At 39.5% G+C, this 13,814-nt stretch overlaps 2 protein-coding genes across 2 annotated transcripts; both read right to left on the reverse strand.

The window, feature by feature from the left end:
- Positions 1–986: 986 nt before the first annotated feature.
- On the reverse strand, positions 987–2,762 carry LOC111265216 (cytochrome c). Its single transcript, XM_022841704.2, has 2 exons — positions 2,603–2,762; positions 987–1,648 (listed from the first exon to the last, which is right to left on the reverse strand). Exons 1-2 carry the CDS (start codon positions 2,653–2,655, stop codon positions 1,375–1,377), a joined length of 327 nt encoding a protein of 108 aa, XP_022697439.1. The 5' UTR covers positions 2,656–2,762; the 3' UTR covers positions 987–1,374.
- A 1,451-nt stretch (positions 2,763–4,213) lies between these two features.
- On the reverse strand, positions 4,214–11,055 carry betaCOP (coatomer subunit beta). Its single transcript, XM_022841690.2, has 8 exons — positions 10,706–11,055; positions 9,417–9,539; positions 8,714–9,059; positions 8,257–8,563; positions 7,842–8,120; positions 6,345–7,568; positions 5,949–6,125; positions 4,214–5,686 (listed from the first exon to the last, which is right to left on the reverse strand). The coding sequence occupies exons 1-8, from the start codon at positions 10,845–10,847 to the stop codon at positions 5,285–5,287; spliced, it is 3,000 nt and encodes a 999-aa protein (XP_022697425.1). The 5' UTR covers positions 10,848–11,055; the 3' UTR covers positions 4,214–5,284.
- Positions 11,056–13,814: the final 2,759 nt, after the last annotated feature.

Consider the following 13,814-nt stretch of genomic DNA (forward strand, 5'->3'; position numbering starts at 1 on the left):
ATTCATTTTTTGTTGCAGTTCTTACGGGAATATCAGATTTAAAAAAGAACATTTAGCTTTTAATACATAGCACGGAGCGCAACAATTGCGCTATCCGTTTTTGTACTAAGCTCTTCAGAAAGAGTCTTCTGCGATTTATTTGCACTGCGTCTTTCTGCCATTTTTCTTGTTTAATAATCGTTATTTCTGCTATTTTGACTGATTTTAATTATAAAGTTATCGCAGACGTTCATTTGGGTTAGTTACTTATTGCTATACCATTGTTCAGTTTTTTCGTTTCCGATTTATGTAATCGGCGTATATTAGTACGGGTTCTAGCAAAATTCTCCACATATTTGTCACTTAAATTGAAGCCCTTTGTGAAGACTTATTGCTTCACGTTGTTGTCTGTTGGTTTTTAATTTACCTCTTGTACACCTACAAAATTATTTAAATTCTTACAAATTAAAAATACTGATATATTTGCTTACTGATTTGCGAACGCAACGAGTACAGAAAAATCCTAGAGAAGCCTGACAGCTGATAACCCAAAGTAGATTGACAACACTTTGACACGTAACTGAGATTAAATCTGGTTACAACAACAACGGTGTTACGATGCATATATCGATATTCTGTTTATGTAAACATAAGTACGCTTAGTTTATCTCGACGTAATCAATAACTAGGAAGCACGTTAGTGCCGTCAGAAAAATCGGATAAACCCATTAAACTAACTATAATATCGCTTCCGCAAGTCGATTTTAACTGCTCTTAAGACAGTGTCAGTGCAGTAAGCGATAACAACTGAAACACTTCGGACTTAAATGTGAGAACCAAACAGCTTCTTTCCGCCGGTTTAAAGCCTTCATTCTTTCAATAAATTTTCGACCACTTTCAATCCCGGTACTTTGATAGCAATATATTTTTATTCTACATGTAAAGCATGATATAAAAAAAGAATATATGCTTCAGTTTTCCTATACTATATCATGACAAAACAAGGGTTCCTTAATAAGATTCATAAAAATTTATTACTACTATAATTAAATCATCGCGAACGCGTTACAATTTCACCAATTTTTTTCTAGAGTACTTTTTTGGGCATAAACATGACAAAACTTACAAATTACGGCTGTATAGGCGAGTGTTATTAATAGGCAACTTTTGTCACACGCGGGACCAATAGTACCTGTCACCATCAGGGTCGTCTATATTTTTGCATATATATGATCCTTCGTTTGCATTTCAGACGTTTTTAAATGAGAATTTCGTAATGGACAAAACAATTATATACTATATTATCGATATGGCTTATGTTTTTTGTTTGTATGTGTGCTGTGTTCACATGCAGTATGCGTTTATTTTTTATTTCCACTATATCGTTCGTCTCGTTTATTTCGTAGCCTCCTTCAAATAAGCGATTAGATCAGCACGATCTTGGGGCTTCTTCAGACCCGCAAATACCATTTTTGTGCCTGGAATGTACTTTTTGGGATCAAGCAAGTACTCAAAGAGGGTGTCCTCCCCCCAGGTAATGCCCTTCGACCTGTTAGCGTCGGTATACGAAAAGCCAGCAGCTTGACCGGTTTTGCGGCCGAATAATCCATTAAGATTTGGACCAGTCTTATGGGGTCCACCTTTTTCCGTTGTGTGGCACTGTGAACATCTGTAATAGATTCAAAGGAAAAATTGTCGAGGTTAAAAAAATGATTGGGCAGAAGAAAATTTGAACTAAGAATCTCTTTGAAAACATACACATGATGTAGTACCAATTAATAACTAATTTTATACATTTTACTGTGCTGTATTTTAATCACGTTATAAAAAAAATCGGAAGCTTTAAGGTTTATCTTTCAAAAAGTGCCCATAATTTTAACGTCATTTAAAGCAAAAAAAAGCGATCGACGCTTGTCGTCATATAAAAAAGCTAGCTTTAATTATTCAGATGGTGCACATGATTGATTGACGAACAGGCTACTATCGAGCTAATAACTATCTACTGTATAGGATGACTTGTGCACTGATGAATATCACAAATCAAGATAGCATTTTTATAAACAAACTTCATTAAAAGAGGACTCCACCTCAACGGGTAACAGTTCGAATCGTTTTTGTATTTATTTGCAGCGCACTTTACTCTTTATTATAAACTAAATATCACTAATTAGGATCAAACGGATAATTTGTGACTATGCCATACCACATTCGATCTGATGAAAAACGCGCGCGGTCATCTTCTATCACAACTTGCTATTATACAATATACATAATATATGTCTAATAAGGGAACAAAATTTGTTGCTTTTCATCCTTTTACGCGGGCACTTTCTATGCGAATATTCTTACACGTTTTTTTAGTATGCAACCTTTGTAGTTGCCAGCAGTATTATTGACACCGCTAAGTCAAGAAATCCAATTAAAAGCTACTTAAGTTTAAGTATTTACAGCAAATAATCTCTACAAGAATCTAACCATAATTAGTTATAAAGAGCTCGAGTCGTTCAAGTTGTTCGGTAGGGTCCGTGCGTAGAACACAAAGGAAACACCGCACGGGTGCCGGTCTTTTTACAAAATTGTACACAAAAGCGATTTTCAAGCAGAATGTTTCGGCAAGACCTACCTCTGTATGAACAACTTCTTTCCCTTTTCGACGTCTCCCGCAGGTACCGACATGCTGGCTTAATTAACAGGGCAGGTCTAAGTTAAGGTTGAATAGAATCGTTGTCCCCACGCACACGTCCGCATACGGAATGATTGCCGAAGCTAAATGGAAGGTCACCGCGGAGCCGAAATGGAGCCATAGAAGGTTTATGTGCCGAAACTAATCTATTATACAATTTTTTGATTCGATTATCTGCAGGTACATAAAATATATAAAGGATATGCTTTATATGTCTGAACATGTTGAATGGCCTAAATTATTATCAGAGTTCAAAACAAATGCATTTTAGGGTCACCTCTATTAGCTTCTAGCTAAAGCTTATGCCATATAACGTGAATATATTGCTACGGAGCAGCGAAATCCAAACCCCTTCGCAATCCAACGCTATTATTTCCACCAAAGTAATATGAAAAGAATATGAAGCTCACGAAAGAACAGCATTAATTCGAATGAAAGATTCCGGAAGCCGGCGCACCAGAAAAGGTGCGCAAGTACTGACAGTATCTTGAAGAACGTTTTGCATAAATAAGCTGAAAAGTTAGTGCATAGAATCCAATCTTTGTTTTCGAATTGTGTAGGGTAATTAGGCTGTACATTTCTTTTAATTATCGTTCATCGTATTGACAAAGGTCTTTACCGGCAATTTCTTAAGGGCTCCTATCAGAGCTTATTGAGCCGTTTTTTCTGGCTTCCGTAATATGAATGTAAGAATAAATTAATATAAGCATTTAAGAGTTAGTACAGCGTCATTTCCGATTTGTCAGTTTGTGTTACGAAAAATAAAGCTAGTACGCAATTATCCGAAAAAAAAAAATTGAAGGAGACTAATGAAAATTCAAATTTCGAACCAAAGATTTTCTGAGGAGACGGAACTCCGAAAATCCTTATGAAGAGCCTGCCCATTCACAGTTCTACCGCTCCCAACCAAAATCACGATTCTCTTGAAATTGTTAACGTTTATATAAACCGAAACTCACTAACGTTATTTAGGGTCCCAATACTCACTAAAGTACAATTTTGCAAAATCGATATGATTTGCATGTGCATGGAAGTAAAACTACCTGCATTCCGGAATGTGATTGTAGAGAATGCCATTAAAAACGGATACAGCCAATCCACCTTTAAGCAGTAAAATAGTAGTAAATTACAAATGGTTCACCTTGCAGTCCTTTTGTAGTTCCCAATATAATTCGTATGTTCATTTGGGCAACGTAGTTACATACAAATTGCGGAGAGACGGTATATTTAACAACATATGTAAGAAATAAACTATAAGGTTGCATATTTACTTTATTTTGTCATTATGTTTGCCCTCTTGTATTGAATTTTCTTGTGCAAACAGAAACAATTTTTTGTTTTCATAGAGGCTCTAATTAAGCGCTGAATTAAAGGTATTTAATCATAGTCTCTATACGACTAATCAAAGCGCTGCGGAGAACTAAAAACAAACTATGCACTTCTCAAGATCTTCTCTCAGTTTTTAACCCCACATGGTTTTTAAAGATCAAAATATTTTCATAAAAAATACGGACTACGCTACGACCAAATCAACAAAAAATAACGATAAAGTACATTTGTATACACAGTTTGATAAAATGGTATTTATTTAAAAATAAACTGAACGGCACATGCCTTGTTACCAAAACGGTCCTTGGCTCGTTCGCCTCTTCTCCTTTACTATGCCATTATTCCATAGCGACTTTCATCAACGGACAGCTTACCTGCTGTTGCTTCTATTCACGTGTGTCTCATTTAACCTCAAACACATTGTAGTATTTATATTTATATTTTCGGCTGTCAGTAGGGGAACAAAAGATCATTGGCTACAGAAAACCCTTCAGAGCACAGTTGCACCCTTTATTACCACCGCCTCGAGCTGGTTCGGTCGTGGTCGCCAACTTATATTGATATCCATACGTCACTTAGCTATATTTATATACCACGCATGCTGCTGAAGAACGCTTCAGCCTCACACACCAGTTCCTAGTTTTCCCACTGCAACTGTCAACTCGACTGATTGTTCGGCCTTTGGAAATAAAAAACACGCTGTTCTTCTTCAACCGGCCTCGTCCTCTATATCACCAAGCAAAAATGTTCGTACGCAAATTTGAAGAACATTATCCGTTTTTATAATAATATGACTATTATAATAATATTGTATAAGCCGAGGAATAATACAAAGGTCGATTTGCTTATAGTAATATTGATGCGCAGAAATCATATGTAACTCCTGATGTAAAAGGCAACCGCGTGTGTTAGTCAACAGTACAAATCAACCACAAGGAAGTTTAGTGTCAATGCTTCTGTTCTGCATTGTCTCAGGCTTCACCGATCGTCCCCTAAATTTCTGATTAGACATTGAATCTACTTGTTCTGTCATTCCAATATGTTTATATTGTTGTTGCTAAACTAGTCCTTCCAACACCTAGGGTTTTCTAGGGCTACCACGGCTGGTTGGTCTATTAGTATTGAAACAATCAAGCACACGTAATAAATATATCAACAATGTAGCCTGCAAATGTAAAGTCCAATTTGTACGAGTATCTTCCCGTTATTACCATCGCCTGACGACTAATTCATACTATTTCTGCCGTCGCTGTCAGAGACTGCGCTGGTTCTTCATTGTATTCTTGCTGGATTTTACGCAGAAGCCTGTACCATAGGAGGCATTTGTTGTAATTGTGCGTTGGGGGCTTGGTGTTGTTGCGCCGTGGGCTGCATAACCACTGGTATAGCTTGACGTTGGACTTGGTTCATCTTGTCGCCAATGCAGATCGCCATACCTTGACTCTTTGCACGAATGCGAATGTGTCCGGTGATGTGCGAGTACCGATTTTGCGATTGTGGCGAGCTGGAGTGACGTTCGATTGACACGTTAGCTACGGCATGCTCGCCAAAAATACTTTTCGCGTACAGGTTGGCTGCTAAAAAGCCGCAGTCACCCTGTAGTGCCCGTTCGGGTGTGAGACACGCCATATTTGTGGCGCTGATCAGCGACTGCAAATATTCGTTAAGGTCCGAGAGAGTAGTGTTTACCGAAACCTGCTCAGATTGACAAAACCGTACGAGATAATGAGATTTTGGTATAAGACCTCACGCTTTGATTACTTTAAAGACGGGTAAATATAACATATGCTCAGCTATTCGAACTACGCAGAGTATTTCTATATCTTTTGGCAGGTTTTTGTGGGAGTCAGTAAAAAAAAACAGCTCAGCTAGTCGAAAGGAGGTGGATCTTAGCAATGACATGATTTTATTTAAAAAAAGTGGTTAAAAACACAGAACAAATGAACATTCTTTTCACCTTGTTCTCCCACTCGAATTCTGCCCACATTTTGCGGAAGTCCTCATCAGAACAGACAGATGGCACGATGTAATCAATAATATCGATCTTAATGTCGTTAAGAACGACCACATTTGTTGTTCCTTTAACATCGTAAACGATATTGCCGAATATTGTACCGTTATCGGCAGCTGCTACCTAGAACAACCAGAAAAATATTTGTTAATACTTGATTAGTGCTAACAAAACCTTCTGACACTTTAATAGACACGGGTGTTTTGGTGTGTGAAAGAAAAGAAATTAGCATGAACAGAATTTCTTACGCTTATAAGCTAGCTTAGTCGACTTGAGCTATGCTGGTTCACGATTGAACTTTATTTGTAGATTTGTTACAGTTTTACACTGACAATACTGTACCTTGATCGTAGCTTTCATATTGCAGAAATCGAAAGGAGCCAGTGTCACAGAAGTTGGCTTCTGGAGAAGCTTCAGGTCGTCACCTAGAGTTGCGAGTTCAAGCAAACAGTTTTGCAACATATCACTTGTTTGATTCACGACAACTACATCTAAACTGATATCAAATTCTGTAGCCTGCACGTAGGCTTCCGCATAAACCGGATCGCATAAACCGGTCAGCTGTGTCATTTTTGACAGCTTCGAGTTCTTGAGCAAATCGCCTGTGTTGATTTCTCGGCTTCCCTGAACGGCCTGCGCAAGTGACGTCTCAAAAATGTTTTCTTTTTGAGTGCTCGCGCCTCCTTTCGGCGTCAATAAGCCAAATAATATACCGTCATCTACCCCTGTACTCGTCTCTTTTTTGTTGGCCTGCGTTTCTCGAGAACCAGCCGATGCCTTCTCCTCTAATCGAGATTCCTGATCACTTTTGATAGCAAGCATATGGTCAAGCGCCTCACGGGTCTGGCCGACTAAGTCTAGTTGGTCGTTATACAAGTTCTCCATGAGCACCTTGAGGCACATCGATATCTTCTTGACATCATCTTCACTAATCGGCTTCTTCGGAATATCGGATTGACCGTAACGCAAAATTGACGTCAATATCAGCATCGAGCAAGCAATGAATTCATTCACCGCTTTCTGATCCTGTTCGAGCTGGACATACCGCAGAGAAGCCTTGACTAGGTCGGACGCGAGGGCGGCACCGATAAAGAAGTCACCATCGTGCAGGTACTGCCGTAGAGCTGGCTGCCTCTTGTCTTTGTCGACTTTGGTCTCTACTGTAAGCGCCGTCTGTGTGGCGTACGTTCCATCGGCGGTTACTCGGGTCACCGTGACAGGAACGTCAGCTGAACCATTTACTTTACTGTCCTTGTCTTTATCGTGCTGATCATCGTCATCCTCTATTCCTCCTTCCTTTTCATTCTCGATTAACGGCAGGCCACCAAGACCATCGCGAACGCAGTCGATGAATGCCAGGATCTGTGTGGGTGTCGAACAGTACTCGCCAAGGAGCCAAAGCGCACTACGGTGAGTCGTCGCATCGTCATTAATTAGTGAAAACACTTCGATAAGTTTACCAATGATAAGGCTTCGTGCATGTTCGAACTTGTGGAGAACTTCGCGTGCAAAAGTGAGAACTGCTTCAGCGACGGTTTCGTTAGAGTCTGACAGAAGATCCAGAACCTACAGTTAAAAAAAAAGAAGTGAATATTCAATATGAAAAAGAAAAACAGCAAAAGAGAGTGGCTACTACACAGAACAGTGTTTATAACGTCTTATTATCAACACAGTGCTTATTATTATTTATAATTACGCTTTTATAATGTATTTCGTTTTATAAACAGGTTGGATGGGTTTGTTGCCATTCACAGCATGGCTAGAGCATTGCTATATCTATCACGTAAATACATCATCTGCTTGTATGGATGGGGATGAGGCAATAAACAAAAAGCTTACCACAGGAACGACCTCTTGCATTAGATCAGGGTATTTGACGGCCAAACGATGAAGTGTCTTCACAAGCAGCTCTCGATAACGTTGATCTGTGTTGTCAGCCGTGGCCCCTTCGCTTTTGGCTATTTCCTTTCCCAATGCACCGACCATTTCAGGTGCATACTTTACGCTGACTAGGTCAAGAGCAAGGCGCAGAGCTTTGCGGCGCACCTCAAGGTCGGAAGCTCCCAACACGCGGAATAAATCCATAACAATGTCCTGAAGCAGTTTTCCATGCTCATCCTATTCATTTCGGTAATAGCGCAAACGGAAATAACTATTGTCATTATTGAACATTTAATGCCAATGCTTCCTAATAGCTATCATTAATTAATTACTATAATCTACCCAAAAAAGCTTTGCGAAACATCCATTTTACCTTCAGTGAGATGAGCTTATCAAGCACAATGAGCTTTACATTATTGTCGCCACTGCGGACGACGAGGTCGATATAAGCGCCGGCCGCTGCACGTACAGCGGCGGGAGCCTGACTCAAAGTGACCAGAACGCCAGCCGCTTCAAACTTCACAGAAGGCGATGTCGAGTTTAAGAGCGAGTACACCATTTTGATAAATTTGCCCCGCTCCGAAGGCTGGGCGTGGCAGACCTCGTAAATGAACTTGATGATTATTAGCTGTAGGGGCTCGTTTAGCCGCTCAACTTGATCAGCGATCTCCGCGAGATAACTGTAGACAGTTGAAATCATGTACAGAAATAGCAAGCGGATCATTCGGAAGTCAACATCTCACTATAGAGCCTTATGTAACTATATTGTATTCATTATTTACGGTGAATTTATTCGGATTCTGTTAATATATATTTTACTGAACCCATACTTAAGCGCCCGGTCAGGATCAAGCATCTGCAGCGCCAGGAATGCGTTTCGCCGACACGATTGATCGTGTTCGATGTCCAAGGACTCGGCAATGAGCTCAGGAGCATCAGGGATTAACTGACTGAAGTTGCGATACACTTGAAGAATCGCCAGGACAGCGTTTTTGCGCACATAGCTATGGCGATGCTGGAGACAAGCAGTCATAGCAGGTATGAGAGGTTCTAGAAGCTCTGGCTCTTGAAGCTTGCACAAGAAACGTAGCGTAGATCCGCGAATAAACTCATTAGGGTGCTGCAGATCTTTCCGGTAAGCATCGCAGACAAGAATCATCTCCTGTAGTAACTTACCTGTGAATAATTTATCAAGATGAACGCACCGAATATTGTATATCCATTGAATGTACAAATTCGGTAAACGGAGTGAAATCATTACCTCAATATAACATCTCAATTTACGACTGGCAAAAAAAGGTATTCTTTCTCTGATTTTGCGTATCTTTCATCGACCAACACAGATCCGCCTAGAGCTATTGCTGACATGCTGTCAAAGGTAATAAAAAGCAGAAAAAATGTGCCTTATTGTCGGTGTTGTATCCGCTCGGCTAAATAACAGCAATCCCATTAGAAGAATTATCCCATTAGAAAATAACGTACTACTTTGTCATGCTCGCATGTTTTGCTTCATTTTGTACAAATGAAACGTACCATTGGCATCGCGCTTAGGAACAATCTCCCAATAAATCAACAGCAGCTTCTTGATAGTATGATCGCTTGTTGGCAGAAGAAATCGTATGACTGACATCAACATTGCAGATGAAAATTTCTCTCCTGTAATGTAAAAAAAATAAAACATCTCTCAAGACCTCAGCGTTAACATCTACAAAAAAAAATTTCAAAAATTTGCTAACATAATTGCCACCGATCGAAGCTTTTGACAGACGCGGAGTCTACTAACGAACTAATGCTGTCATACAAGAAATCCTCTGTCCACTACGATTATCTACAGAATATAATCGCAACATGATTTCCATACAAATCCAATAAGTAATAGTAACATGCATGATAGACCGACTATGATTAAAATCAACACAATGAAATTATCCAGTACATTTGTACAAGTAAGGCTCGAACAGAATTGTCGATGTGGGGTAACAAATTCCGGAACCATCGTAGCAAATATAGGCGACTTCGCTTGAAAATAAGGTAAGCTTTCATTTTGCACGAATACTTTATAAAAGATGTTACCAAGATTTTTACACGTGGAATGTTTTTCCATTAACACTGGAATTGGCTTTTCGATCCTTTTTGCTATATACCATCCTTTATCCGACGGAGATCACATCGTAAACCAAAAAAGCAAACAAAGAACTCATGACGTGTTCAAAGCGGTCTTAATTTTCTTCTGGAAATTACGTCAGCCATGTTCACCATATTTTTGAACAATAAGCAGCAGTTTTTTAGACTCGTTTGAGTCTTTCGGCCATTAATACCCAAAGAGTGAACGCACTTGAACCCATACTAGTAGAGTACATACAAATTCATGCCATTCACCACTACCCATGTTCTCTAAAATTCTCTAAAGTTCTCGATAGATATTACCTCGCACAAAAGCTTACAACGATGGCTTAAAACCGGTGGAGGTAAACATCTGCAATTTTGAAGTACGTGCCAGCGTCTGCCGCTCGAGCCTTTAATAAATTTTTTGAAATGTATTTAATTTTTTCTGCTCCATTCAGGTTTCATTAATGCCAGTTATTGCTAAAATTAAACCTTAAACCGCATAAACCAAACGCGTATTCCTCGATCCTTTCGAATTATACAGTTCACTGACTTATGTCGGTGACGGTATGCGTATATATGACCATTATCATCCTATGTTTTACAACATTGCCTTACACGTACCACCGCCGGTATCTGGTAGGTGGAATCTATTTACTGTTGAGGTAAACTTGATTCCCCACTAGCTGCTGTATGTATTGATATGAACATCTCACCATGCATCATCTTGTTGATAAGCTGCTCGAGAGCTTTTGTCTGACGTTTCAAATCACACTTTTCGAAATCCGACCGAATAGACATTTCCTGAACGTCACCATCCTCGAGAGGGGCAGCTAGCGTGAAGCAGCCGTCCTCCATTGGTAAGAGACCCTGAGTCCAGTCCGCCAGAAGATCACTACACAAAGATTTTTGATCTGTATGAACGAAATAGATGTTTGGCTGCTTCGTAGCCGCTTTTAAGCTAAGTTTATTCGTTCATGCACTGCTTTCACAGCAGCAATTGTTTGCAGCAGATCCCGTTGACCACGTCAGTGAGTCGATCTGGCCGTCTTCGCGTACAGCAGCCGATCGGCCGGTGGAATATTTACACCCGATGAATGCATGGCGCTCAGGGTGGTTCGATAAGAGACTGTAAGCATTACTTTATAAGCAGCGCGAAAATTTGAATGAGATTGCAACTGAGTCAGTGCTGGGGCCATTACGTAGCACGGCTTCGATGTCTCAGTCCTTAAAAAATTACGCAGGTAAGCATGCTTAATAAGTTTGCATAAATCGCCATTGAAACGGTATGAGGTGCTGAGAACACAACGTATCTCCACATGATTTCGTTTTTTCAGCGCCTCTAAAATGTCGCCCAACTCTACAGTAAAGTATGCGCACATTATTTCGTTAATGGCCTATTGATTTTAAATCTATAGCGAAGGTACCTGAGAAAATTTACATTGAGTCGTCTAAAAAATAGTTGCGACAAGACACAACAACGCATCATTGTGAAACCATAAAAGTTTGAATAATTACAAAATAGCGAGTGAATCAAATTGTCTACGTTGGGTGGCAACCAATAGCATATAAACTCAAACGCCAGAGACGCATTTTTTTTTTTACAGATCTCATTTATTCCCCAGATTTGCTGAGGCAAGCGCCCTCAGACATCAAGAACTTTAGGTTTATAAAATTATTATTTAAAAAATAACCAGAATACAGGACACCACAGTTTTCCATTTTCGTGCTAAATGAACCGAGGCAAGTAATGAAAATGTTGCCGTAAATGTATCCAATAAAAACGGATGTCATACCTCTACAGAAACGCTGTGCAATTTGTCGCCAAAGTTTAGTTTTAAACGAACGTCGACTCCCCTAATATTCCTCGTTTAACGCAAGTTTTTCCTGTACAGCAGATAAAAGATCTTCCGGCTTTTCCGCTTGTATTTTTTAAATGTACTTCGCAAACCTGAGACCTTGCTGCTGCTGGAACCGTCTGCTTGTACCGTCCTCATGATAGGTGAGCGAGAATATTTCGTTTGTCATACCGGTTTCTACGACGTAAACTCCAATAGTGAAGATCTCTATGGCAAAGATCTCTCACCAAAGCCAATAACACCCACAACTTTCGGATTCTATCTGAAACGATACTGATGTAGATTTAAGGTCGAAATGGCTTACGTACACGCTGATTTTACATCCTCGCAGTTTTCGATGAGTTTGATAATATTTTTCTGTATCTGCATTTATCGTAAACTGTTTTCGATTTTTTAAGCTTTCTCACTTTGCCCTAAGTCGGCTCATTCCAAGGAAGTTGAGTAAATGATTACTGTGATTCCACTATCGACACTACGATACTTACTACGTGTTGAACGGAACGAGCTGGCAGTTGGTCAGCTAGGTGTATCGGAGAAACTTGTGTCCTTTATAAGGATATGCATATGATATTTATGTAGGGATTAAGACAAAAAAACAATAGAAATAACCCAAACCTCTTGAGCCATCGAAAAATGCAGGTAAGCGATAACATAAGACCTGAATTCAATGGAATGAGAACAATGGCGAGGTCTCCCAGTTGAAGACCCTGCGTCAGGAAGTTCATCTGTGTCGTCTGGGATTATCGTCCAGTCCTCCATTCAGTTAGACAGCCCAAAGACAAAATGTGGGACGTGAATCTAATAGTTATTACATCATAATAGGTAAATTTATCAAAAGAGGTACTCAGGAGGAGAGATCTCAGGCGCATGTCTCAGTACCTTACGTGTGTTCTACGAGACAAATAAAATTTATCTGTGTTTTATCTTAAATTTATCTGGTTCTATATATAAATGTACATACAGAAATGTTTTCTATATTTTTTTCGTCGTCACACTAATGATAATTATACGATGCTTGAAGAAAAAGTAGCGCTCTTTTGAGATTTAGCCAACATCCGCAAGTATGAAATGACTTTATTGAAATGCGTAGTTGGCATCTTTCGTTACCCGGTCCACTACTGCCACGAATTTTGTCGCCAAACTGATTTAGTGTGAGATAACTGGCGCCTATTGGGACGTGTAGTCATCAACGTTTTTGCCGCCAGCTGAAGATTTGTTCGACCATATAGTAAATAGTATACCAATGATTATATAAGCTTCGACCTTATTACCGTATAATAGCGCGGTCATCGTATACTAGATTAAACAATCCACGTGTAAGTTAGATTTCCCCAAATAGATAAACAACTCATGCCATTTACGGATTTATCTTTCACGCGTATATTTTGTCAAATCATCCATTGTGATATGGCGAGAAAATCAATATATGCATTAGTCATATAGAAACTATTACTGGGCGTTCACAAGTTCATTCAAAAACTAACCTGGAGAATATAGGTGACACGACGAATGCTTAGTTTCATTGGCTGCAATATTAATATTTTCGGGTTGTTTAAATGTCGCCCCTAGGGGATCCTCTTTTCTTGGTAACGCCCCATGTCACACTAACCCCTATGCAACACATCGATTTTTATTGCCTACTGTCCTGAAAGTACGCATCCAAAATTTACTGATCCATCGGGGATCGTTTCGTTATCGGCCACATCTGATACGCGTTTTGTGAACTGAGACATTTCCTGATACGTTTGCCGTGTCAGTAACTGTCCCTGGCTCACCTTAGACGGGTACATTTTGCTTGGAAAAGTACTGCATAGAATAAAAGCGTTAACAGTTTTTTGCGATCTTAAAAATATTCGTTTTCATGTCAAGATTGCGCGCAAAAATTGATTTTATTAATGTTGTCACACATGATTGTTAGTTAAGTACTTTTTGAAAATACTTAACGTCAGTGGTTTAAATCTTACTG

The sequence above is a fragment of the Varroa jacobsoni genome, unplaced genomic scaffold (genome assembly GCF_002532875.2).
Source record: "Varroa jacobsoni isolate VJ856 unplaced genomic scaffold, vjacob_1.0 scaffold_945, whole genome shotgun sequence".
Classification (NCBI taxonomy): Eukaryota; Metazoa; Arthropoda; class Arachnida; order Mesostigmata; family Varroidae; genus Varroa; species Varroa jacobsoni.